General features: G+C 36.7%; 2 protein-coding genes across 3 annotated transcripts; one reads left to right on the forward strand and one right to left on the reverse strand.

Moving 5' to 3' along the window:
- The first annotated feature begins 15,085 nt into the window (after positions 1 to 15,085).
- On the forward strand, positions 15,086 to 21,340 carry LOC113355726 (cellulose synthase A catalytic subunit 1 [UDP-forming]-like). The gene is made up of 14 exons (XM_026598657.1): positions 15,086 to 15,166; positions 15,926 to 16,121; positions 16,237 to 16,394; positions 16,700 to 16,811; positions 16,908 to 17,094; positions 17,221 to 17,487; positions 17,571 to 17,916; positions 18,004 to 18,141; positions 18,251 to 18,376; positions 18,775 to 18,987; positions 19,074 to 19,341; positions 19,639 to 19,835; positions 19,928 to 20,278; positions 20,389 to 21,340. Exons 1-14 carry the CDS (start codon positions 15,086 to 15,088, stop codon positions 20,977 to 20,979), a joined length of 3,231 nt encoding a protein of 1,076 aa, XP_026454442.1. The 3' UTR covers positions 20,980 to 21,340.
- Positions 21,044 to 26,211, reverse strand: LOC113355727 (dnaJ homolog subfamily C member 21-like). 2 transcript variants are annotated; one of them, XM_026598658.1, is made up of 2 exons: positions 23,118 to 26,211; positions 21,044 to 21,842 (listed from the first exon to the last, which is right to left on the reverse strand). In XM_026598658.1, exon 1 carries the CDS (start codon positions 25,324 to 25,326, stop codon positions 23,149 to 23,151), a length of 2,178 nt encoding a protein of 725 aa, XP_026454443.1. In that variant the 5' UTR covers positions 25,327 to 26,211; the 3' UTR covers positions 21,044 to 21,842; positions 23,118 to 23,148. The 2 variants fall into 2 exon arrangements, with proteins under 2 accessions (XP_026454443.1, XP_026454444.1); XM_026598659.1 differs by lacking the exon at positions 21,044 to 21,842 and adding an exon at positions 21,850 to 22,382.
- Between the last annotated feature and the right edge of the window lie 1,176 nt (positions 26,212 to 27,387).

A 27,387-nucleotide genomic window follows, 5' to 3' on the forward strand; every position in this document is an offset into this window, starting at 1 on the left:
TATGGTTGGTTCCTTAACTTGTAATATTGAAATGCCCTTTTTCATTGCAATACAGATTATACAAGTATCAAGTCTTAGTGGAATACATCAGACCTTATTACTCTGCACAACAGCAATTCTGGTAAGGGGAGGTGCAAGAGGCCCCCAAAACATAGTAAGACAGTGATTATGTTCGGGAGTGAACTTCAGAAGCCGTATGTCGTCACTTTCCATGGCATAAATAGGTTTTGCCTGGTAACGTCTCCAACCAGCTGACACAGTGATTGGATCTCTTGACTTCAACAGTTTCATATGCCACTCATGCCGCTTAAGCCTCACCTGGAAGAACCAAAAAGTCACAGTTGAGTTAGTAGGAAAGAGGCATAAATGTCTGCCTATCAAAACATTCTCAAACTTCGAATAAAAGCCCTTTCATTATTATGTGACATGTCTAAGTATCTAATTATACAATTGATGGGTGAAAATTTTCAAAACGGTGAAATAAAAAAATACTTCAAATTAGAAAAATAAAGTAGAAGAGGCATAACCTGCATATAACCAACATTTTCCTCTTCAAGACTAATACCTCCAACGAGAATCGGATGACAAGGATTGAAATTCTCAACCATCCGGAAAGGGACGTTATGAACATCCAACCTTACATAAGTCCCTGTTCTAAAACTTTCGATCTCCATGTGAGTCAGATCAACAGGATCATTTTCTTCTTCCATCTCAGAAGATAAAGGGAAGGGATCAGCTGAGCTAGTAACACTAGCTAAACGAAAATCACCAGCACCAGCAATATGTACCTGGCGTGACAAACCTTATGTCAGTTTGGTGGATTAAAAAAAAACGCAAGTGAAGCTGTGCTAGAAGAAGCGGAAACAAGACAACAAGTATCCTCTTTCCTTTGCAAGAGTTTCTTTTGTCCGTTCCCTGAGTGTTGCACAAAAGAGTCATCTACGGTTTGGGAACTGTCATTTGTAGTTCAAGCAAATGAAAAGGTCACCACACAAGAGTAGGTTCATAAACGAAATCCCTAATTCCTAAAAATAATACACTATATTACGTTGCACAAGGTATTGAAAGCGTGAAGCGGAGCGCGAAGCGTTTTTCATTTTTAGGAAGCGATGCGTATGTCGAAGCGTGAAGCGTCGCTTCATGGTTGATGTTTGAAGCAGATGTTTTCTTATAAATAAATTAGTTGTAACTAGTAATTATAAATTTATTAGGAAGATAATATCTATATAATTTTATATAAGTAATTTTTATTAAAAACAAAGTGTATGTACACCAGTTCAACCTACTCCAGACGAGTGGTAGGTGGGGCATTCAATTTCCCCTTAAAACATTCATATTTTTCTTTTAAAAGCTTTAAAAATTAGGCGAAAATTTTAAAGCTTCATGAAAGATGCGCTTCACATGACCGTCTCGTAGCGAAATGCTGAAATTTGAAGCGAAGCAAATGCTCTGAAGCGTGAAGCGTACGCTTCATAAAAAATGCGCTTCACATGACCGCTTCGGAGCGAAATGATAAAATTTGAAGCGAAGCGTACGCTCCGAAACGTGAAGCGTACGCTTTTAAAAACCATGATTGCATGGATAAAAAATATTATGATTCGAGAAATTTGCAATAACCTAGTAAAAGGAAGTACCTTAGCTCCACTCTTAATATTACAACCTCGAAGGTAACCATAAAGACTTATGTTTATCTTGGAATTTGCATTCTTGTGCACTTCGTCGAGAGGAGTAATTTTGCCTCATCTCGAATGCTTTATATACGACACCAAACTCATTTTTGGATATTATATAAATCAACGTCTCTTAAAATATCAAGAATTGTTATATTTAGCTAGTTCTAATCACCTATTATATTATCTTTGAAAAGCTCAAGCTATAAAAATCACAGGTTTACCAATTGCATTAACTTTTTACAAATCGTATTTATTTAAAAATATCTTTTCAAGGGTATTTAATATTTTTTGAATGAATAATATTGATAAAAACAACAATAAAATCACGATTATTTAATAAAAAATATTTTTACCACATTTACTTGCAAAATAATTATTGAGTATGTTTTATGTTTTTGGATAGCAGCCGTATTTTTTGATAGCTGCATTTTCTTCCAAAAATATGGAACATTTTTTTACGGTGAAACAAATTGTTTTTTTTTTATATATTTATGGAATAATTGATATTAAAAAGTAATAATAATATTATAAATAACTCAATTGCATTTTTCTTCTAAAGATTTTTTATCTATCGTTCTCAAAATTATGCTTAACATCATGTATTTTTCATCAAATTTTAATCGATAATTTTGTTTCGACTATTTGACAGGATTAGTTATTTATTATTGTGGAAGAAGAAGCATACTTTAATCTACAGGTAAGTATCCTTACCTATAATTTTGATTGTCAATTTTTATCATTGATTCAAATTTGATCTGAAGTAAATTTATTATTAGAAGTTTGATTTGTGCACATCCACAGATCATGTATTTTCTTTTAACTTTTGACCGATAATTCGATAATTTAATCTCATTTGTAAGTTTAATTGTAATTTGAAATTAAGGGTTTTAATTATCTGTAGTTTAGAGTTGTAATTAGGTGAGTTATTTTTTATAAGAAGTGTAATTGGACATTGGACAATATTTGTTTTTTAATTTTTATGATCGATTTAATTTTATGATGAAGTCATATAATCTCATTTGAAAGTTTAATTGTAATTTGAAATTAAGGGTTTTAATTATCTGTAGTTTAGAGTTGCAATTAGGTGAGTTTTTTTATAAGAAGTGTAACTGGACATTGGACAATATTTGTTTTTTAATTTTTATGATCGATTTAATTTTATGATGAAATCATGATTGCTACTGCATATCTTGATGTGATCTTTCCCAAATATATATATATTTTTTTAATTTTAAGGTTAATTTTATAACGAAAATAACTATCTAAAGTTATATTTTTTTATATTTGTTTCATAATTTTATGAGATTATATAAGATTTAGTAATTTTAGGTAATTATTTCTAAAATGTGATTGGTCAAATAATATTTCGTGGGCCCAAAAGATTCTCTTAAAATTCTATTGGCTGAAATTTAGAATGGTGGGACCAGAATCAACCAGAAGCTCCGATTAACCACGTCGCTCGAAAAAACTCTGTTTTTATATAAAGAATTGTAAACCCCCGACTACATTGGGTTCAATATGGATCCTTCACAGTCACTATACCCATCCAATGAAGCTTGCTAAGGGGTGTTTTTTAGTGCAAAAGTACTAAACTACCCTGGAAATTAACTACTACGGAAATTATTTTTTTGTCCTTTAATTCTTAATTCATGTATATACTAACCTAAAATCCTAAAACTATTTTTTTCATATTCCTCGTTTTCTCCGTCTTCTCCCCCGATTTCATTGTCGAATTTTCGACTCAAAAAAAATGAGTCGTCGTAAACAAACCGAAACACCCAAATCTGATCTGAAAGCGGCTGAAGCAACATTGAATCAAAAGTGCAACAAGTTCACCAATAAAGGATTCAACAAATCGCTCTTGAACAAGAAAAACGAGCCTCTTTGGCAAGGTAAGTGATACCCATAATCGATTTTAGCACGTTTACTGCTTCTATTATGCTAGAAAAGTCAAACTGTTACCAAAATTTTATAATTGTAACTGAAAATTTTCAGTTAAAAACTACTTTTAACACGGTTATGTAGATGAATACCATGCCGGAGCACTCTGGCGGTATGGTTTTTATGATGAATATCATGCCGGTATTAGCTGCCGACGCTTTCTACAACATGAATACCAAGCCGGTAGAGATGTTGAACCTGGATCTATATATTGCATGTACTTCCGGCATAAAACGGTGGAAAATTCTATGCTGTCACTTCTTAAGACGGTATTTTTTTGTTTTAATACCGATGGAGCCTCACAATTTGATGTTGTTACTGTATTAAAATTCTTTAGTGTCGACGTGGTTTATATATTAACTTTCAATGCCGGCATGTACTTCAAAACAAATTTATTTTTCTGTGTAATATTTTAAAAGACCAGGCATTCTTTGTTACTAAAGTTCAACGTCGGCACCTTTGACGACATTGTCAACGGTTGGTATTTTATGCCGGAAATGCTTTCATTTGGTGTTTTTTTTAAAATGGTTGAATGTATGTGTCTATTTTTGTTATATAGGTCTAAAGCAAGGGAAATCAAAAAAAAGAGAGAAGAAAGTTGTTGATGAAGGAGATCCTGAGATCACACATTCTCGACGTCATAGCCCTCCAACGAACAATAATACAAAGTACGATCCGGGGAAATACGGAGGGAACAAATGTTGAGAGGGAAGACGTGGAAGAAGTATATGTTGAACCAAGTCAAAGAAAAAGTTCATCGAGAGATGGGGGGGTGAAAGAGTAGAAGGGGTGGTACAAGGACCGGGACAAGGTGATGTTCAATCCGAGGACCAAGAAACAAAGGCCCCACTCCACCTTCCTCCTAAAGATGACATGATACCAAACCGTGATGACGGTAAAGAATGGGGTGAACCGGTAGAGCCGCAACTCTTATTTGGCTATAAGGATTCTTGGGCATGCACAATATATTCAACTTCTGTAAGACGTCTTTCCATCTTATTATTATTACTTATTTATTTATGATGAAGGAAATTTATGTTTGTGTCATGTTGTTTTTATAGGATCACAAAAAAGACATACGTTTTTCCCGTCATCAATCTATGGATACCTCGAATACGGAAGAAGAATGTGAAGGTGTTAAAGCAATAGTCAGAGCATTTGGGTTGTATCCTGTGATGGAAAATTGGGCGAAGTATGATTCAGCTACCGTGAGTTGTTTCATGAAGAGGTTTTATGGTGAAACTGACACCATGTATTTTCCTTTCGGGGAGATGAATTTGATCCTTGAAGATGTTCAACAAACATTGGGTCTAGAGATTAATGGGAAAGCTGTTTTGAGGGAGATAACTGTCGGGACCTAGAATGGGCAAAGATATATTTTATGACTAAGAAGTTTTTCTGGTGACACAAGGAAACGTCCTTAGCAAGGTTGTGCAAGTCCTCGTCATCCATGACGAAGACAATCAAACTCGTTAAGCTCAAAGATTGGTTCGGCAGTACAAGGCTAAAGGAAGGGAGAGATGATTGAAATTGGACGTGATGACCCCCAAGGAGGTTGTGTTTGACCCATACAAGAATGAAATAGGGGTTCACTTTATGAGGCGTGATAACATTGCATTTTACAATGGGTCGTTGTTTCATCCAAAAGGATATGCCATGTACTATCCACGCCACATAATGCGATAACTTGGGTATAAGCACAAATATGTTGCAGAGACGCCGTCCAACATATTCTCTCATGATTTTCCTTGCTTCCAACCACATAAGACTCATACTATGGTAGTGTACAACCCAGTACCACTTCAGAATCACTGCAGGGAAAGGGAGACACGATTTTTCCTAGATAGGGATAGCTGGGAGATTGCGGACAAAGGTTATGAAGTCGATCCTAACTTCATGAGCGGTTACTTGAAATACTCGCATCCTTATGTTGTACACCAGGATATTGTTCAAGTACCTCCACAGCCAAATCCCCCGGCACCAACTCCTGAACCTTCTATTACTGGACTTCAGCAACTCCTTACATTACTGGTATGTAGTTCTTCCATATTGCTTATGCTTTCAATACATAGAAAACTTAAAAAAAAATACATACTGAATAATTATTTATGACCAGTTCTTCCTTCATTTCATCCTAAGCACTTTTTCCACTTCGGTGTAAATGTTGTTGATGCACTAACACTGAAAAAATTGACAACACGGTTAAATGTATCCGCTATTAAATGCCCACATACAGTCATTCTTATCCAATATTGAAAATGAAGGAACTTCATCGACTCCTCAGGCCCTAGCACACGAGCATGCAAGTTATCAAACGTTCCGACAAAGTCAAGCGACGCCATATAGAAGCTCTTCTTATTGAAAAGTTAATCTGCCATAATCTTTCTAACATATTGGCATGGTGTCATCCCTTTTTCAACCACGGACTCAAAGATTCCTAATTGCTCAGTCACGGAATGATAACCATAATTTTCATCTCCATAGACATCGTCCGTAAATACAATATACTCACGAATAATCTCTGGGAGTTGCCTTAATTATGTACTCCTCTATTTTGGTATGGTAATTTATATAAGGCCTACCTGTTTTGGGATCCTTATACATCTTCGTATCACCACTATGTAACTTTATTATCTCCAGCCCATCCTTTGCAAACTCTAGACTTTCAATTGGTTGATAAGGTGATGAGAGTGCGTCCTTCATCTAATTTCCCAAGCTCATTTGGTTTCTTCAGATTCAATTTGTTTATCATTGGACCATATGTCTTTTCATATGTAGATTTTTCATCTTATCCCTTTCAGGTTCTGTTGCCACCATCTCTAGTCCAAAAATTAGAAACAAATCTTCAGGTTCGCTCTTTACAACCACTTTATTCTTCTTGGGAGTATCAAAAACAAAATAATGTTAAGTTGTATGATCATGGCGGTACTGTCTCACAACTTTCATGATTGAGTTCGGGTTCTTAAATCATATATCATCTCTCTTCTTATCGGGATCTTTCTCATCTTTCTTATCTGCTTTTTTGTGGACAAAGATATCTACAACATGCCATAATGGGATCTCCTTTTGCCTCTCTAGTTGATACTTAGTGAACTATACTTTTCATTTTCTTTGTTTTTCATCCTCTTCAAAGTTTTTATTCACAAAGTCATTGATTGCATGGAAACCTGATCTATAAGGTTTGTTGGTATCTACGAAAATGAACCAAGAAGGATATTATATTATACCCATAACTACAAAACAAGCGTATAGGTGTACAACTATGTACACACAATAGGGGTAAAAAATTTAACAGACCATTAATCAAATAGGACCACATCATACATGTGTATAACTGTGTACACTCCTACAGAGAACTAACTAGAGCAAAATTTGTTCCCACACAACATGCCATAAATCAATGTTGGTGTATAAATTGTGACACTCTTACAGAAATCTAACAAAGACAACTTTAAAACAAACACAACATGCCATAAATAATTGTAACTTCATGATGGTGTACAAAATTGTACACAACAACAACAAATATTGGAAAAGAAACTTCACAACAAATAGAACAGGTCATATGTTGTTGAAATAACATGAATGTGTACAAATATGTGCACTAGTAACACAAGTATGGGAAAATCAACTTCAAAACAAACAAAACAGGTCATATGTTTCTGAAATAACATGAAGGTGTATAGATATGTACACTAGTAACACAAAGTATGGGAAAATCAACTTCAAAACAAATTAACAAAACATATCATATGTTGCTGAAATAGCATGCTGATGTACATATATGTGCACTAGTACCACAAGTATGAGAAAAACAACTTCAAAACATCCACAATTGGTCATATGTTACTGAAATAACATGTTGGTTTAGAGATCTGTGCACTAGTACTACAAGCATGAGAAAAACAACTTTAAAACATAAATAACTGGCCATATGTTGTTGAAATAACATGTTGGTGTACAAATTTGTGCACTAGTACCACAAGTATGAGAAAAACAACTTCAAAACATACACAACTTGTCATATGTTGCTGAAATAACATGTTGGTATATATATATATATATATATATATATATATATATATGCATACTAGTACCACGAGCATGAGAAAAACTCTTAGAGCACTGCTCGGTCGAACTCGCATGCGTTTCTATCTCAAGCATGTTTGTTAATGTTAGTGATTAAAACTATAAGTCTTGATTTCTAGCCTATTTATAGATGTCTCGGACTAGGACATAGATTGTGTAGTTGAGCTTAGTTTTCACGACGTTCATCATTTGAAGACGAAGAACTACTAAGGAGAGCTTGTGGAACTTCATCGACAAAAGGTATGTGGAGACTTGAACTCATCTATCACTTGGAAAGTCTATTTCGACTTTATCTCCTATATTAAGACATAAGTCGCATTACGATATAGTTTTCTATGCACACATTTGAGATTTCGAGCTGAGTTTAACTCGCTTGCATATTTCTCGAAATACGTGTTGGAAAGCTTTCGGTTCGACCAAGTTCATCTTATATCATGTGAAATTTGCCGAGTAACGTCTTACATGGTTTGTGTGACACAATCATTTGGTGTAGACTTGGAATATTTCGATAATGATTATTTCAATATCTTGAAAATTGCTTTGATGCTAATAGTGTGTGAAAACGGCTATTTTCATCCTCTAAGAATGTTTCAATGATTGAAATAAAGAGCTTAGAATCATGTAACCATCTTTGGATATAAGCATATAGTGTGTTCGCACATTTGTGTATAAGTCCAAAATCGGGAACCAAATGTATACATACTTATTTGTGTACTAAATGGTTGATGAAGACTGGATATGCGTACCCGTACGCATACTGGCGGAAGTTCACGTCCGTGAATTTCTGCTGAGTTTGGAAATAAAAACCAACTTAAACCAGTTACCAAAGTATGCGTACCCGTACGAATACTAGCGTAAAGTTCACGTCCGTGAATTTCTGCTGAGTTTGGAAACCAAAACAAACTCAAATCCGGTTACTTAAGTACGCATACCCGTAAGCATACTTAAGTGGTTACTTTCTAAAATCGGTTGTGTACATGAACCTAAAAAAGGAATGCAATCTTTGCAAACCATGGATATAATGTTCATGTATTAATTCGAGTGAATCAAACCGATTTTGTTTCAATTGTGTTCTTGTATAATTCTATGAGAATATAACAATTGAACAGATCTTTAACTAGTTTCATTTGAGTCATTTGAACTAGTTACAGTTAAGATGAATAAGTTTGATATGAGAGTAATCATATGGCTAACATCGATTAATTATTTGTGAACCAACATGGTGTACACGTTTAGGTACGGTTACATAAACCTAAATGAGGGTACATTTCATTTGTGTGTAACAAGTTAAGTTCGATCTAACGGTTGAAAGATATTAGCTTGGTTGAATCAGGTTTTTCATCTAACGGTGAATATTGAATGCTTTGTTACCAAGGTAACTTGGATTGAAAACCCTGAAAAGGGGAACTCTAACAACTGGGAAACCTAATCCCCACACCTCCTGCGTGTTACTAGTTGCATAAACTAGAGTCGATTCTCTTTTAACCTTAGGTTTCTATCGAGACCCTGTAAGTTAATGACTTCAAAGACTTCATTGAGATTATGAAGCCAGGATCAACTATTTTCTTTGTAGTTGCGTGTTCTGATCTTGCCTGATTCTATCGTATTGATTACAATTGAAATAATTGACTCGAGATTAATTTCTCCGATAGGCAAGATAAAAGTAACCACAAACATCTTTGTCTCATCGTTTGTGATTCCACAATATCTTGTTTCTCTAGTCGATTAAGATTATTGTGAGGTGATTGATAATATTAGGCTCTTCTTCGGGAATATAAGTCTGGTTTATCAATTGGTTCCTGTTCACCTTTGATTTATCAAAAGACGGAACAAAAACTCTTGGGTATTTCTTTATCAAGTCTTCGACTTTGGATCGTAGCAACTCTTAGTTGTGGGTGAGATCAACTAACGGAATCAAGTGCGTAGTATCCTGCTGGGATCAGAGACGTAAAGAACGCAACTGTACCTTTAATCAGTGTGAGATTGATTAGGGTTCAACTACAGTCCAGTCCGAAGTTAATTGGTAGTAGGCTAGAGTCTGTAGCGGCTTAATACAGTGTGGTGTTCAAATCTGGACTAGGTCCCGGTATTTTTCTGCATTCTCGGTTTCCTCGTTAAAAAAATTCTGGTGTCTGTGTTATTTCTTTTATGCATTATATTTTGTTATATAATTGAAATATCACAAGTTATGCATTAAGATCAATCAATTAAAATATCCAACCTTTGGTTGTTGATTTACATTGATTGACACTTGAACATTGGTCTTTGGTACCGTTCAAGTAACTCCTCTTATATTCATCAGGCTCGCAGATTTCTATTTGATGATTGCGGATTGAATTAAAAGTTAGAGATATTAATCTCATTGATATACTTTACTCTAAATTGAGTCTGACTGTCTAGTTGATTCTCTAGAAAGTATATTGGATAAGTCCTCTCAGATTGCCAAACAAATTGTTGGGTATGGTTATTAGACCCCCGCATTTTCAAAAACAACTTCAAAACACAAAAAAAAGTACAATATATGAAAGTAGTAGCAGATGATTTGTTACGTATTGCTGCTCGACCAGATGCTGAACCTGCTTTTCTCTTCTTAGTTGATGATTTTTTTGAAGTTTTTGATGTCTTCTTAGGTGGTGATGATTTTGAAGTTTCTGCTACTACAATTGATGTTGAATCTGTTGTGCTCTTTGAAGATTTTGATATCGTCTTAGGTGTTGAAGATATTGGAGTTTATTCTACTTCAGTTTCTATTGAAACTTCCTGTAATTCTTGTGTTTTTCTCTTTTTAGATACTATTTTTGGATTCACCATGATATTACTGCTACTGCATTTATCAGTGGTGTTTGATAATGAAGATAAAGGGTTTTGATTTTGTGTCCGTCTCTCGGTTAGGTTAAAGTTTTTGATTTCTTTCTTCTCTGATTTTTTTCTCTCTCGGTTAGGTTAAATGATTTAATTTATTTTTCAGTTATTTTTTAGTTTTTTATTTCAGTTTTTTTTTGAAAGAATGTGTCGCATCCACATTCAATGTGTCAGTTACAATTTTTTTTTCCAGTTAGCCGCATGTGTGCTTTGTGAAACGCGTGCGAAGGATACCGGTGTCTTACACATTTTTAAATAAATTATGGACTATTCTGTACTGAGTCAACTAGGTCTGGACTAATCCGTACTTTTGGAGAGGTTTTTGGATTAACCGTTTTTTTCGCCTTTAAATTTTCGTTCTAACAATAATTTCACTATTATAATTACGTGAGGCGGTATTTAAGACCGAGCTTCAAACTAATCCCACTTTAAAACACACCGTCTGGCTATAGTTCGTCACTTTTTTTTTTGGATGCGCGAAAGCCGGACCCAAATCCCTATCCGAAACCTAACCATTCGGACTGGCCCGTCTTCCAAATTAAACCGCCCAAACTCAACCATACAACTACACTATTACAAACACCCATGACTTCTTCTTTATTGGAGTTGAAGGGAAGTCACTGAGCTAAAAGCAAGGGCCCAACAATATAGCTTGGCATGTTCTGGCTCTGGCATGATAGGAAATAAAGAGTCCCTTATTTCCACTTTTTTCTTGTGGTTTTCATCTTCTGACTTGTACTTCTCAGCCTCCTGAATCAACCTTTTAATCTCAGTGTATGACAACCTCTCTTTGTTATCCGTAATTTTGATCATATTTTTGCTTTGTGTCATATTGTGCTCGCATGATACACTTAGTATACCATTTTTATCCATATCAAAATATATTGTGAGCCTAGGAACATGACAGTTGCTGGAGGAATTCCTAATAACCTGAGTTGACCCAACAAATTGTTGTCACTAGTTCGTTTTCTCACCCTGATACACTTGAATCAACGTACTACTTTGATTGTCCATATAGAATTCTTTGGTGGTGTTCCTAGGAATCAATGTATCCATAATGCCTTCGGATGACTCAGTACCAAGAGAAAGAGAGGTAACAACCAACAACATTAAGTCATGCACCTTTTCATTATACTCACCATTCAAATGAGCTTCCATGACTACCTCATCAGGGTTGATGCTCTTGCAGAGTTCCTTCCCGTTAAAAAAATTGTGCAATAGAGATGAACCTTTGGAATTCCAGCGTTCGAATTTAGCACCCATATACATCTTGATGTCCACCAAACGAGGAAAACTTCTTGAATGACACTCTTATCCATATTTGTGTCTGCCAAACACTTCTCAACATGTTCCATACATTTCAAAAACAAATCCATGTTAAAGAGTTTGAATTTAACAAGAATAATAGATGTTTTAAAATGAACTCCTTCATACAAAGATGGAATCTCAATGGTTGTCTTTGTAGTACATGACATGGTCTATTTTGCTGTTTTGCATGATGTTCTCAACTTCCTAAGAGCCTTTGGGTTTCCACTTCCTTGAAATCATCTGAAAAGGTGTTATAATCAGCGTCGCAAAATCCCTTAAAGACCGTGGGATATTTCTAATAGTGTAAACCTAGGTTTATAATTCCTTAAATACCGCATAACCCTCTATATATCATCCAAGTGTGCCAAGTTATGACTACTAGTAAACTTGCACAAAACGCCCACTGCGTATGTAATGTCCGGTGTAGTTAAATCAGTTGTATAACACAGACTACTACTTATACTAGCATACTCAAATTTATGCAATCTCCAGTATTCTTAAACAATTCGGCATTAAAATCAAGAGTACAAACAAGTTTACAATCTGAATAATTATCATTCTTCAGAATTTTCTCAATATAATGAGATTAATCCAAAGAAATACCATTATCAGTCCTAGTAATTGTAATTTTCAAGATTACACTAGCTTCATCCAAATCTTTCATGTCAAAATTCGAAATAAGCATGATTTTAGTTTCATTGACAACATATAAATTGAAATCAAATATAAGAAGATCATCCACATATAGGCAAATAATAACACACAAATCATTCTTAGATTTATAGTAGATACATTGTCACCCTCTTTTATTGTGAAATTATTTAAAATAATCAAGTTTTCTCATGCCATTGTTTATGAGCTTGTTTCAGACCATAAAGAGATTTTTTCTAGCCTACATACTTTGTGTTCTTGTCTAGGAATTGCAAAACATTCACATTGGTCCATGCAAATTTCCTCTTCTAGTTCATCATTCAAAAAGGTAGTGTTAACATCCATTTGGTAAATTACTAGATCATGAGCACCAACAACAATAATCAAAACAGGTATAAAATTTAATCTAGTAACATGAGTGAAAACACAAGGGTACCAAGTACATACCCAAATTTTTCGTTAGGCAACCTGTATGAATAAAAACTTAATATAATTGCAAGTAGACCAACTGAATGATCCTTATATATATATATATATATATATATATATATATATATATAACCTCTATTAAATCCGTATGTACAAACTCAGAGTCCATGAACCTGATTGTTAAGCAGAGTACTTGGAAGATCTCAAAAATCAATATCCAAGATCAATGTAGTCGCATCCAAATAATCCAATCGGAATTCTACCAAGTAATTAAACTTGTTACCTATCTTTGAAGATACAAATTCTACAAGAAATAGTCTCGTAATCGATTACAATTAAGAAGACATGTCCACTTAAATTGAATACGTACAAACCTCCAATTATAAAGATGAACAATATAATGCGGAAAAGGAAAAACACAAGACACCAGAAGTTCTGTTAACGAGGAAACCGCAATAGCAGAAAAACCATGGGACCTCGTCCAGATTTGAATACCATATTGTATTATGCCGCTACAGATAATAGCCGAGACTATCAGACTTCAGACTGGAATGTAGTTGAGACCAAATCCACCCTCCAAGGAATTCAGTTACAGTTGCGCTCCAGATATGAATAGTCTCCCTACAAGGCTTAAGATCCTTACTATTGAAAAACTTTGTGCAAAGGTGGATCCTTACCGTTGAGCGAGGTTAGCACCATGAATTTCAGGAGAAGCTACAGACTCATGAACAAAAACCCTAGTAACCGCAGCAATAGTCAAGCCGAGAAAATCTATAATAATAGAACCGAATTCCCCAAACTCATCTCTCCTAGATCCGTCTATCTTAATCATCATCTCATCATTAGCAGGGAATTTACATCCATAAGTTATAACCTTCTTCTTAACCAAGAAGCAATTAAAAATTTATCTGCAATATTTGTTTGGAATACAATTCCCAGGCATAAAAATTGAAGCACAACGAGGTTAGCCATAACTGGCAAAAGCCAAATTGACATGTAAAGTTGGCCAGCCGCAAATTAAAACAACGCCTGGCAGCGAGCACAGTTTTAAAGTGAGTGTTGCATAGAGAAACTTTAAAACTCCACCTGTAAGCCAAGTTCACTTTAAAAGTTCGCCTGACAATGAATTTTAACGGAGAACAATTTAAACATCTGTTTTAACATTCTGATAGAATACATGAGATGGTAGTTAAGATTGAGCTTCAACCAAAAATCTAAAATCCGATTTAAAACATTCTGTTAGAATCCAACACAGTTTCTCCAACAGCTACTGGCGAGACCATTGAATCTGACAAAAAACTACCAAATCCATATAAAACAAAATAATCATAAAAGCTATAGTCTATGGGGAAGGTAAGTTCAGTGGAGCCATGTAATTCAAATTTGGTTTCTCACACCTCATTACCAAGTCAAGTGAGTGACTGCATCAAAAAGAAAAAAAAAAATCTTTTGTAATCAAACGAAAACAGATTCTTTTATAAATAAACAAAGAGTGATGATACACACACCGAAGGTGTGTACCACGTTCTGCACCGCAAACAAATCACAAGGCTGTTAGGGCAGTCCTGGCGGAATTTGCAGGGGATGAGACCAAAGGTGGGGCTCTTTTTTTTTCTCTCTTACACGGTGCAGCCACGGGATTTACTCCACGGTACACCAATCATTTTCGATAAACAAATGGGCAGACTAGTGCCACGATGTACGCCGACACTTTGAACATGGTCTAAATGTCATCTGTCTATGGTTCCCAACATTAAACAAGCAGCTAAGTGAATTTTGGTTCCCAAATAAAACCAACAACCAAGTGGAGTGAACTTGAAGAGCCAAGCCAAGTGGAAGCTGTAGCCAGTAGAAGCCAACCCAAACACAGACAGTTTGCGTGGGACCCAGGTTAACTAGTCCATCCGGTATTCTCTTCCATTAAAAAATTGAACAGACAGACAGAAAGGAGCTCTTAGCAGTGAGAAGAGAGACCCAGAGAGAAAATGGTGAGGGAATCTGAGTGAGAGAGTGAATCTCATCTCACACCCATCATTATCATCATCAATCTGATTTAGAAGCTCTGAAGCAGTGTAGAGAGAGACCCAGAGTAGTCAGTAGACTGATTGTTGATCTCTGTAAATTTAGCAGTGATGGAAGCAAAGGCGGGATTGGTAGCTGGTTCTCATAATCGAAATGAGTTTGTTATGATAAGAAATGAAGGAGATGCCGGGGTTTGATTCTAATCCGAAATGAATATTTTTAATTATTGATTTCCTATATTTGGATCTGATTGTTTGACTCATTTAGTGATAATGAAATCTGAGCTGGATTGTGTTATTAGATGGATGGATGATGATCTTCGTAGAAGAGGCACTGATTAAGTCGACTAGATTTGCAGCAATGAGTTTTAGTATTACCAAATTTGTGGATTTAGGAGCTGAGATCTATTTAGAAAATCTGAAATTTAGCTTTTTTTCTTCTTGTAATTGAGCTTTTTGGTACTCTTTCTCACTGAAATTGACAAACATATTGTGTGTAAAGGTGGGGTTTCTATTGTTCAGTTCAGTGCAAATTAGAGGTGGTTTTTGAGATGGAATCTCTGCTTCTACTTTTTTCACAGTTTTTTAAGTTACTTGGGCATTTTGCATTCCGGATTTGAACTAAGATTTAGGTGAATTATGATTTGGATAGATCTAATGCTTTGTTCAGTTAGAGATGAATAGATTTTTAGCTGTGTTTTTCACTGTATAGTTGGGTAATTTGAAGTTTAAAGAGTGTTAGTGTGTTTACTGATTAGGATTTAGTGTCGGTGAATTTTGGGGGTACTTTCACTGTCAGCTCCATTTTGGGATTGAGTAGTTAATGGGTCACATCTAACTCTTAAATGTGATTTCTTTTGAGGCTTGTAGATAAGATTGAAATGAATTACTTCGTTTATGAATATTTTCTGCATCCCCTCTTATTAAATTAGAAATTTGTGGATGATGCAGTTGAAGCCGTCGAAAAATTTGAATGGTCAAGTGTGTCAGATCTGTGGAGATACTGTTGGGGTTACTGAGAAAGGTGATGTCTTTGTTGCTTGTAATGAGTGTGCATTCCCGGTTTGTCGACCTTGTTATGAGTACGAGAGAAGAGAGGGGAATCGCTCTTGTCCCCAGTGCAAGACTCGGTACAAAAGACTTAAAGGTTAGATTTTCTATTCATTATTTCTTAGATGGGTTTGATTAATTTTTATGTTAAAGTTTCTTGCAATTTCTGTTAGGCTTCGTAATTGTCAGCTAATAAAGATTGTATATATCAGGGAGTCCAAGAGTTGAGGGAGATGATGAAGAGGATGATATTGATGACCTTGAGAATGAGTTTGCAAGGAGGCAGTGGCAAGGAGAAGACGTCGACCTCTCTTCATCCTCCAGACATGAGTCACAACTCCCTATTCCACGTCTTACTAATGGTCGCCAAGTAAGTGAAGCTAATGCTTTTGTACTTATTGCTTCCTACAGATATATAGGAAACAAAATATCGAACAACCATTTATCTTGGCTGATGCAACTTTCTTTATTCTTCCTTCTTCACTGATTGTATATGATGCTTTATTGGGGTAGCACAAAAAAAAGAAGGGAAAATAATACATTTTCATTTAAAGACAGATGCCACTAAGTCTAGGTTTAGGAAAATCAGCAAGCGCTTCTGAAATCACATTTTGGTTAAACTTGCCAGAGTTGGTTTAGCATTATTGTTTACTTACCCGAATACAAATATTTCAGGTATCTGGAGAAATGCCTGCAACACCAGATAACCAGTCAGTGCGAACCACGCATTCAGGTCCTCTGGGAAGTGAAAAGCGTGCTCTTTCTTATATAGACCCTAGTCAACCAGGTAATGCTAATTTTTGAATCATCTATAAGCATTCGTTGAACTAGTTCTGCTTAGAATTTGTAACACTAATAAATTTGTTCCTTTATGTTATTTCAGTTCCCGTGAGAGTTGTGGACCCCTCAAAGGACCTGAATTCTTATGGACTTGGCAGTGTTGATTGGAAAGAAAGAGTTGAGGGCTGGAAGCTCAAACAGGAGAAAAATATTACGCAAATGAGCAGTAGATATCCCGAGGGAAAGGGAGACATGGAAGGAACTGGTTCAAATGGAGAAGTTCTACCAATGTAAGCTAAACACTCACTTTGCCAAGATCACGTTCTTTTTAATTTGAACTTTGCCTTTTCTCAAACTTTTTATGTATTATCTCCTTTCCCAGATATTAATTTTTTGTTTGTATTCATCTACTGTAGGGCTGACGATGCTCGTCAACCAATGAGTCGAATTGTGCCTATTTCTAATTCCCACCTGACCCCTTACCGTATTGTGATCATACTTCGGCTTATTATCCTGGGTTTTTTCTTGCAATACCGTGTTACCCACCCTGTTGACGAGGCTTACGCTTTATGGTTAGTGTCAGTTATTTGTGAGATCTGGTTTGCCTTGTCTTGGATTCTTGATCAATTTCCGAAATGGTATCCTATCAATCGAGAGACTTACCTTGACCGTCTTGCTATAAGGTTTGCTACCTCATTTCTCATCGTGACTTGTGACATTTCTGTTCTACGGTTACTTATACAGTATAATTCACTTGCCTAAACAGATATGATCGACCAGGGGAGCCTTCACAGTTAGCTCCAGTAGATATCTTTGTCAGTACAGTGGATCCTCTCAAAGAGCCTCCTCTAGTTACAGCTAATACTGTGCTGTCCATTCTTGCGGTGGATTATCCTGTTGACAAAGTGTCTTGCTATGTTTCGGATGATGGGTCTGCAATGTTGACCTTTGAGTCCCTATCTGAAACCTCAGAATTTGCAAGAAAGTGGGTCCCTTTCTGCAAGAAGCACAATATTGAACCTAGGGCTCCTGAATTCTACTTTCAGCAGAAGATAGATTACTTGAAGGACAAGATACAACCTTCTTTTGTCAAAGAGAGGAGATCAATGAAGGTAAGATAATTGACCATAGGATGAAACAAGTCGTGTCCAGTCATCTGGCTACTAATATGAAGAAAATGTTTTTTGTTTTTTTCCCAGAGGGAATATGAGGAATTCAAGGTTAGAATCAATGCTCTAGTAGCGAAAGCACAGAAAATGCCAGAAGAAGGTTGGACGATGCAGGATGGAACTCCTTGGCCTGGAAATAACCCTAGGGATCACCCTGGCATGATCCAGGTAACATAACTCTCCTTATATCCTGATATCAGTGCATAAGTTATTTTCAGAATGCATGTTTCTTCTTTATTGTTTATTAAGCATTTTCCGTTGTTTCTTGGAAATGCAGGTGTTCTTAGGACACAGTGGAGGTCTTGACACCGATGGAAATGAGCTACCTAGACTTGTGTATGTTTCTCGTGAGAAGCGACCAGGTTTCCAACATCACAAGAAAGCTGGTGCAATGAATGCTTTGGTTCGTGGTGCTTTAATCTTTTTCCGCTATATATCCTGTATTCCTTTTAACCACGTGACTGCGAGATATATACAACAGCTATTAAGATGTGTCAGATATCAGAAACACTTGCATATCAAAACTTGTCTGTGCATACAAAATATCCACTTATAAGGGATAGCTTTAAGTTTTTTGAATTCACTCAAGTGCACAACATGGAAAACTACAATCAGATTGGTACACTTCTAATACAGAAAAAATAAGAGAAGGGAAAAATGTTATATATGAAGCTATGTTAATTGGTGTTCTAGGCACCAGTTGGTGGATAGATAACAAACACCAGCTTTCTGTGACAGTGAAACAGCAAAGTTCACTAATATACGGCTGACATGCTTGTTTCTTTATCTCCTGTTTAACAGGTTCGAGTGTCAGCTGTTCTTACCAACGGTGCCTATCTTCTGAATGTCGATTGTGATCACTACTTCAATAACAGTCAAGCTGTTAGAGAGGCCATGTGTTTCATGATGGACCCTGCATATGGAAAGAGAACCTGTTATGTTCAATTCCCACAGAGATTTGACGGCATTGATCTTCACGATCGATATGCCAATCGCAACATTGTCTTCTTTGATGTATGTATCTCCTATTTTATTTTTCTCGAGATAAAAAAATCCATCCTTATATGTGCATCAAGGCTCATTGTTTGTATTTGATGTAGATCAATTTAAAAGCGTTGGATGGCGTCCAAGGTCCAGTTTATGTGGGAACAGGATGCTGTTTTAACAGACAAGCTCTATATGGTTATGATCCAGTCCTCAGTGAAGCTGACTTGGAGCCTAACATTATTATTAAGAGCTGTTGTGGTGGATCAAGAAAGAAGGGAAGAAATGGAAACAAGAAGTACAATGATAAAAAGCGAGGAATGAAACGAAGTGAATCTAATGTTCCCATTTTCAACATGGAAGACATTGACGAAGGCGTGGAAGGTAAATTTGTCAAAACTTACGGATATCTTTTTGTTTTTGCTATTGACCCCTTTTAAACAATAGATAGGGACCAGTCACTAGCACCTGAATAAGTTTCTGCTGCAGTCATATGTCAAATGTTATTAAGTGATTTGTTTGGTGGGAAAATGCAAATTCTAACATTTATATTTATGAAATAATAATCCTCTTCAAGTTCTTCATTTCTAGGCTTCCACTTTCCAGTTAAGTTATCCGCTTTTATCTGTCCCCTTCCTTGTGATAAAGCTAACATGTTTTCTTGTCCGCCGTTGTGTTCAGGCTACGAAGACGAAAGATCACTTCTTATGTCTCAGAAGAGCTTAGAGAAGCGATTTGGTCAGTCCCCAGTTTTTATTTCATCAACATTCATGGAACAAGGTGGGATACCACAATCAACCAATCCTGCATCTCTTCTGAAAGAAGCCATTCACGTCATTAGCTGTGGTTACGAGGATAAGTCCGAATGGGGTAAAGAGGTAAGTTAAAAAGTGCCACCAAATGACATCGGTTTGTGGGAATTGTGGTGGTAGACAAACTCTAACTGGGTTTCTTTCTTTTATGCAATCAGATTGGTTGGATTTATGGGTCTGTGACAGAAGATATTTTGACTGGATTCAAAATGCACGCTCGAGGATGGATATCTGTTTATTGTGTGCCTCCTCGTCCCGCCTTCAAGGGATCTGCTCCAATCAATCTTTCAGATCGTCTGAATCAAGTTCTTCGATGGGCCTTGGGATCAATTGAGATTCTTCTAAGTAGGCATTGCCCCATTTGGTATGGTTACAGTGGAAGATTGAGGTTGTTAGAAAGATTAGCATACATAAACACCATCGTGTACCCTCTCACCTCACTTCCGCTACTTGCGTATTGTATACTGCCTGCAATTTGTCTTCTTACTGGGAAATTTATCATCCCCGAGGTTAGCTGACTTTCATCTTATCTGCAATTTATGCTTCAGTTTTATCAAATTTCCTGTGGTTCTCTTAATTGTTTATGCATGTACGTTAAACTTCAATTATATGCGTGCAGATAAGCAACTATGCTGGTATCTGGTTTATTCTGCTCTTTCTTTCCATTGCTGTTACTGGAGTCCTTGAGCTTCGATGGAGTGGTGTCGGGATTGATGACTGGTGGAGAAATGAGCAGTTTTGGGTCATTGGTGGTACCTCTGCGCATCTTTTCGCTGTCTTCCAAGGTCTATTGAAGGTTCTTGGTGGTATTGATACCAACTTCACGGTCACATCCAAGGCAACTGATGATGAAGGGGACTTTGCCGAGCTTTACCTTTTCAAATGGACTGCTCTTCTCATCCCTCCAACTACTGTCCTCATTGTGAACATGGTGGGTATAGTTGCAGGTGTTTCATACGCGATAAACAGTGGATACCAATCATGGGGTCCACTCTTTGGGAAACTGTTTTTCGCCATATGGGTCATTCTTCATCTGTACCCTTTCTTGAAGGGTTTGTTAGGTCGACAGAATCGTACCCCAACCATTGTTATCGTGTGGTCAATCCTCCTTGCTTCCATCTTCTCACTGTTGTGGGTTCGTATCGATCCTTTCACCTCTGCTGCCACAAAAGCTGCTGCAAGAGGTCAGCAGTGTGGTATCAACTGCTAAAGTTTACATGGAATCCTTTTTGTTGTGTCCTAAACCTTTCATGTCTCCCTTTTTTGCCTCACCCTTGTGTAAATAGTAAAATGGCAGTTCTCTAGTAATTTATGGTGTAATCAATGTTAATGGATCTGATCAAGGGATGAGTTTCTGTTTTTCTTTTATATTCTTTTGTCTTTGTTGTGTGTATCAAGCCATCTACTCCTGATAGATTTAATGCGGAATCCTGCTGTAGGTTAGTTAGGGTAGGGATGGCATCAGCAGCTAATGTTAAGTTTATTTTTGCTCTTGCTGTGCTGTATCTTTGTAATTGTACTTGTTATTATAAGAACATATAAAGAAAACATTCATTACTCTTTAGCAATTATCAGAGACGCATATGCGAATGTTCTGAGTTCTTATCATTTCATTTTGGTGCATAAGATTGAAATGTGGATCAGGAAAAACGAAATCACTTTTCTCAAGAAAAACAGCGTGTTGCTCAAACAAAATGTATTACTAACATTTCGTCTATGGTTTGTTGTGAAACCAAATCCCTATAAGCCATTTCAACAAACTTTTTAGCTTATTCTAGTCAGCACCACCTTAAATACATTGTGATAAGAGCGTTACCCACAAAATTTCGAGCCCCAAACTCAGATTTTAATACCTGAGAGAACCTGAATTCCAGGAAGCTCTGGAGGATCTGAACAAAAGGAAATTACAGTTGTGTATGTTACTACATCATGATCAAAAACAACTCCATTTAGATGCATTTCAACAGCAAACTCCACAGCATCTTCAATACATTGGAAACCCGAAAGAATGGTATTCCAAGACAGGATGCCTGGGTTTTCTGGATTCCTAAAAATTTCCAAAGCTCGATTAAACTGCCCAGATTTGCAATAGAAACTCATCAGCCAATTATGAACAGTAACATAGGAATCAAACCCAGATGAGATTGCTAAGCCATGTATTTGAGAACCAGTTTTTAAGTTTCCACGACAAGAATTAAAAGCAATAGCAATGGTGTTTTCATATAATGCACTCTTACAACCAAATTGAATCTGCTTTTTTAGTGTTTCCAGAACTAAGAACGGAAGACTTCTGTGTAAATAAGAAAGCATTGAACGGTTAACAGAAGACTGATTTGGATGAGGAATATGAACGAAAGAGTGGAAGCCATGTTTCAGAAAGAGGAAGTTTTTGAAACTTGATAACACTTGATCTTGTTCTAGAAAACAGTTACTTAATCCAGAATGGCGGAAAACATCAGAAAATTTCAACACCTGCCTCGGGAAACCCACTAAGAATGCTTAAACCTGCAAGTATAAGTCTTCAATGTAGTGACCCCATAAATTTATTTGCTAGAGTGGCATCATAAATTCCTGCATGCAACCTAGCTTAGGACACGTCTAATGGCAATCCTCCTGGTTTCATATTAAATGATCACAAATCAAGGTACTAACTACAAGGACTAGGATGTACAATTCAAGAAGGAAAACATCATATTGTAAAAGCAGTCAGCAAAAACATGTTGATATTGTCGTACCCCCTTACTCTAGCAGAATAACATACAACATATTACAAACTGCAAAAGGAAAGAAAGAGAAAATTAAATCTTGAACTATAATCCTGGAATCTACTGCTTCATATAGCAGGAATGATAAAATGAGAAGACAACATGGACCTTAGACCTTAAAAGATACAGTGAACAGAAATGTCTATATCAGCAAGTAGGTTCTAAAATCACGGAGATCAGGAAAAACAGACACAGAAGGATGAATAAAAAGGACACATAAATATACACGGTCACAAATATCCATACCAATGTCGAAAACAAAGAGGTTGCACACAAATATCCATACCTCAGTGATACATGCAAAATTACCCAATTCTACACACATAGCAACAGCACCACAGCAATTGAAAACTAGCAAAAATCATTAAGTATCCAATTTCACATTGCACATAAAATGCATATCTCGTGATAAAACTCACAGACGCACACACTTGGAATGGATGTGTCTGATAGTTTCTTATAATTACACTACACTTGTAATTAAAAGTAGCAGTACTACACTGATAGTTCTGATGTCAAAAATCATGTACCTAACTTACTTGGGGAGACAGTTATAACAACTGAAATATGTTTGAAATCAAACCTGAAAAGACAGGAAGCAAATTCAAGATAAGTCAAGCTGCTCCAAGCAAGTAATCTTTCTCGACAACAAGTAAATCTTGAGGAAGTGCAGCAGGGTCAAGCTCCCAACAATCTTTTGGAAGGCCTAGAGCCTCTGTCCCCAAGAGCTTCCTTGAAGGGATCTGATGAGAAAATAGTTGAACATTGTCTTTCTCAATCCATCTAACAGCATGACCACCAATTTCACGTCTCTCAAAAACTGTCTTGAACCATTTAACCTTGTCAAGATATGCTACACTCAGACCATGCATCTCACTATAATTAGTGAGAATTACAACTATATCATAACATCCATTCACTACATTCATTTGGTTTAAATCATGCCTATCTGAACCCCCATAAAGTGCCCAGACTGAACCCTTTTTTGGGTAAATCATGTAAATCTCTCTAGCCACCCTTTCACATTCTACGATATGAGAGAAGATATTCACAGAATTCACAACAGTCTTCCCGTCAACCTTAAACTTGCCGCATGAAATCTGACAACCTGATCCTTCCAAGGATGACGATACATTGTCTCCTTTACCTTGCAAGTCTAACCAACTCACCTTCACCTTAAATGGATTTAACGAGACAATTTCATCCACTAAACCATAATGCCGAGGCATTCCATCATTATCACCATAAGCAGCCCATATTTGACATTTCTTAAAACAGCGCTCTGACCTATCCTTATCAAAGCTATAAAAATCCGAATCTTCCACTGTCATAGCTTCAAGATCATTACTTCTCTCAGAAACTGCAACAACATTACTTCTCTCAGAAACTGCAACAACAACTCTCTCTTCCCTTTCCTTTCCCTTCTCTTTCTTCTCTTTCTTCTTCTTCTCCTTCCCTTTCTTTTTTCCCTTACTTTTCTTCTCCACTCTGTCTTCGTCCTTGGCCTTTTCTGGTTCCTCCGTCTTATCTTTCCCCTTGGCCTTTCCCAGTTTCTCCACCATTTCTTTCAATGTCAGCGTTTTCTCTTTCAACGTTTCTCCTTCTTTCACTGTGTCTTTTTCCGTGGTTTCCACTGTTTTTGTCTTCTTTTCCTTTTTTTTCTCAATGTCTCCCAGCATTTCCTTCAACGTCATTGCTTTCTCCGTCCCCAATATCTCCGTTATTTCTTTCACTTTTTTCACCTTTTTCTCTTTCAACTTTCCAGTGTTTTCCGCTGTCTTCATTTTCTGCTCTTTCTCCTCCTCCATTTTCTTCAACATATCCTTCAATGTCATAGTCTTCTCATTCACCTTCTCTGCGTTCTGCACTGCATCCATCTTCTTCTTCTTCTCGATTTTCTCTGCCATTTCTTTCAACGTCATTTTCTCCTTTGCATTATCCCCTATATCCATCGTTTCCTTCACTTTCGACGCTTTCTCCTTCCCCAGATCTTTATCTGTTCCCACCGTCCCCTCCTCATTTTTACGCTTGGCTTTCATTTGCATTTGCGACAAAGTCATTTCGTCAGCAAATTTCACCTTCTTCTTAGGCACTTTCGATGTTAATCCTATCCTATCCAAGAAATCGGTAATAGTAGCTTTACGCTTTCTCCGACTCCTATCCACCACGGCAACCCTAGTTTCATCTTCAACATCCAATTCGCCATCATTAACCCTCATTTCTTCAGCTACAAAACTCTTTTTACATCTAGGGCAAACTAGACTCTGACCAATAAACTTCCTCCTCTCAAATTGATGAACTGATTTACAACTCGAACATTTTGTTTCAAACATATTAACTTTCTCAGCTCCATCATCATGAGTACCATTACTTGAAACGGCTGCCGATTGCATAGCAATTTTAAGCTTAACATCAAATTTTTTTTTCCTATTTTTATCTGAAAGTAACCTAAATGCTTCACTAACATGTTTAAATGCTTCTTCAGAAGCCGAACAAGATGGATTTTTATCTGGGTGTAGAGTTAGGGCAAGTTTTCTATACTGTTTCTTGATAGTATTTATATGAGAAAAAGATTCTACCTGGAGGATTTTGTACCAATTTGGTGGTGATGATGACGCCTCTTGGAGAATGCTATATGTAGTTACTAATTCACTGACTCCGTCGAGGTTTTGATTCAGAGATTCTGCTTGTCTTGCGTATTCTAACGCTGATTCTATTTCTGATTCTTTGTATTTTTCTTCAGCTAGGGTTTTTAGCCGAACAGCTTCTTCTTCCTCTGGTTTTGCCGCCATTGATAGACGCTGACTGAAGGTTGGGCGGTGGGGGTGGGTTTCTCAATGTTTTATGTGAGAAAATCCTCTATTTTACGGGCTGATACCAAATATTTTCGGGGGATGCCATATGATATGAGCCAAAAACAATCTCGACCATTTGGAACTTGGGCTGCACAAATGTCGGTTCGGTGCGGTTACATGCCAAACCGTCCACCTAACCGCATATATGACGGTTTTGAAAAAGAAAACCGTAATCGAACTGTGGTACTGTCGGTTCGGTTTTTAACTGCACCGAATCAGATCAGTTTTTGACCAGTTCCAATCGGTTAAAACCGTCTACTCAGGTATTCCTCTTTCAACAATAATTTTTTTATTCTGATCATGATTCGTTAGCTAAACTAGCAAGTTCATTTGCAGCTTCAACAAGATCATATACACACCCATATAGAGAATTGATAACCAAAAATAATAATGGATACTAGGAATTGATAACCAAAAAGAATAATGAATACAGGGAGTCGATAATCAAAAATAATGTATCAATTACTAAAAAACATTGAATTCAAACTACCCATCGTTCAATTACTGACTAACCAAACTGGACAATCGCCAAACCTCAAAATAACGAAAATCTAGGGTTTCAATCTGAGAACCCCCAATTTGAAATCTAGGGTTCTATTATCCTTGTGGTTTGATGGTAAATAGATACTTCATACTTATGAAGTTGTGATTCTGATTAGTAATAAGAAGATGGTGACTAAGATGAAAAGAAGAAGAAGGTGGAAAGGTTGCTACTGCCTACTTCTCGTGGAGATGGAAATGGTGGTGTTATTGTTTGTAAGAAATGAAGGTGAAGAAGAAAGACGATGGAAAAGAGGCAAAGGCAGTGATAGAGATATTAGGGTTAGGTCTAGTTAGGCTTATAAGTAATTTGGTTGACTGCTAGGATCTAATTAAATCAATGGACGAAAATGATCGATTATACGGTGCGGTTATTATGCGGTTATGGGTAAAACCGTTAAACGATCCGAAGATCTAACAGTTATCAAAATTAAAACCGTCACCGATCGTTGGATTATCGTTTCAGTGCGGTTACGGTTCGGTTAGTGCGGTTATCGGTTCGGTTGCGGTTATTGGTTCGGTTCTGTGCAGCCCTATTTGGAACCTTAGATGTCTTGTTTGTATTTTTCTTTTCTTTCCTTTATCCTTTCCTGGCGAGATTGGGGTATACCTAATGAGACAAAAGATATGTCATTTTGAAGTAAAAGAAGCCACTCCTTAACCTTATATTTTCTAAATGGCTAATATGCCTTTGTTTAATTAACACTAAAAATTCTTATTAGGTTAATTAATCGAGTTTAGATTAAAATTTTGAAATTATGAATTCAGTAGATTAAACCTTTAACCCGTCTTATGAGTTCGATTTCGATCAAAAAATTTGGTTTTGAAAATGTGAAAGGTCGGCAAGGTCGACGTTTGAATAAGGTGCCGGCTATGCTCCACCGGCATGGTAGACGTTTTAATAAGATGCCGACCAATTACAGCCGGCATGGTCCGTGGATGAAGAAAATGCCGACCCTTTTTAGGCCGGAATGTTCTTTGAATGAAGATTACACCGACTATCTTGGGCCAACAATTTTACGGTTGACATGTAAATATTTCCTACAATGCCGGCTATCATATGGTCGGCATGCACATAATTTTTAACACTGCCTGCTGACCTGTAGTAGGCATGCTAAGGATTTCTAACCTTGCCGGCATGTACTTATACCAAACATAAAACAAAATATGGGAAGATGTAATTCACTTTATTCATGCAATTTTGGTTACTACATTGATTAAAACATAAAACCTAACTCCTTGTCCACCCACAAAACCTACACCAAAACCATCAAGCTTCGTCGGAGGAATCCCATTCATCTCCGGCCTCCATGAAGTCCGGTTCATACTCCGGTATTTTGTCAATCATGAAGTGATAGCTTGCATCGAAGGCGAATGCTTCCCCCTTTTCTTCCAAGTAGCGCGCTTTCACAGCTTCATGCTACAAAATCAAAACACAAACTTTCTTTGTTAGTGGTG

This window comes from Papaver somniferum, chromosome 3, assembly GCF_003573695.1.
Source record: "Papaver somniferum cultivar HN1 chromosome 3, ASM357369v1, whole genome shotgun sequence".
NCBI classification, from domain to species: Eukaryota; Viridiplantae; Streptophyta; class Magnoliopsida; order Ranunculales; family Papaveraceae; genus Papaver; species Papaver somniferum.

Coding starts and splice junctions, on each gene's coding strand:
- LOC113355726 (XM_026598657.1), top strand. CDS start 15,086: ATGGAAGCAAAGGCGGGATTGGTAGCTGGTTCTCATAATCGAAATGAG. Junction 18,377..18,774: donor CTGGTGCAATGAATGCTTTG/GTTCGTGGTGCT, acceptor CCTGTTTAACAG/GTTCGAGTGTCAGCTGTTCT. Junction 19,836..19,927: donor AGTCCGAATGGGGTAAAGAG/GTAAGTTAAAAA, acceptor TTATGCAATCAG/ATTGGTTGGATTTATGGGTC.
- LOC113355727 (XM_026598658.1), bottom strand. CDS start 25,326: ATGGCGGCAAAACCAGAGGAAGAAGAAGCTGTTCGGCTAAAAACCCTA.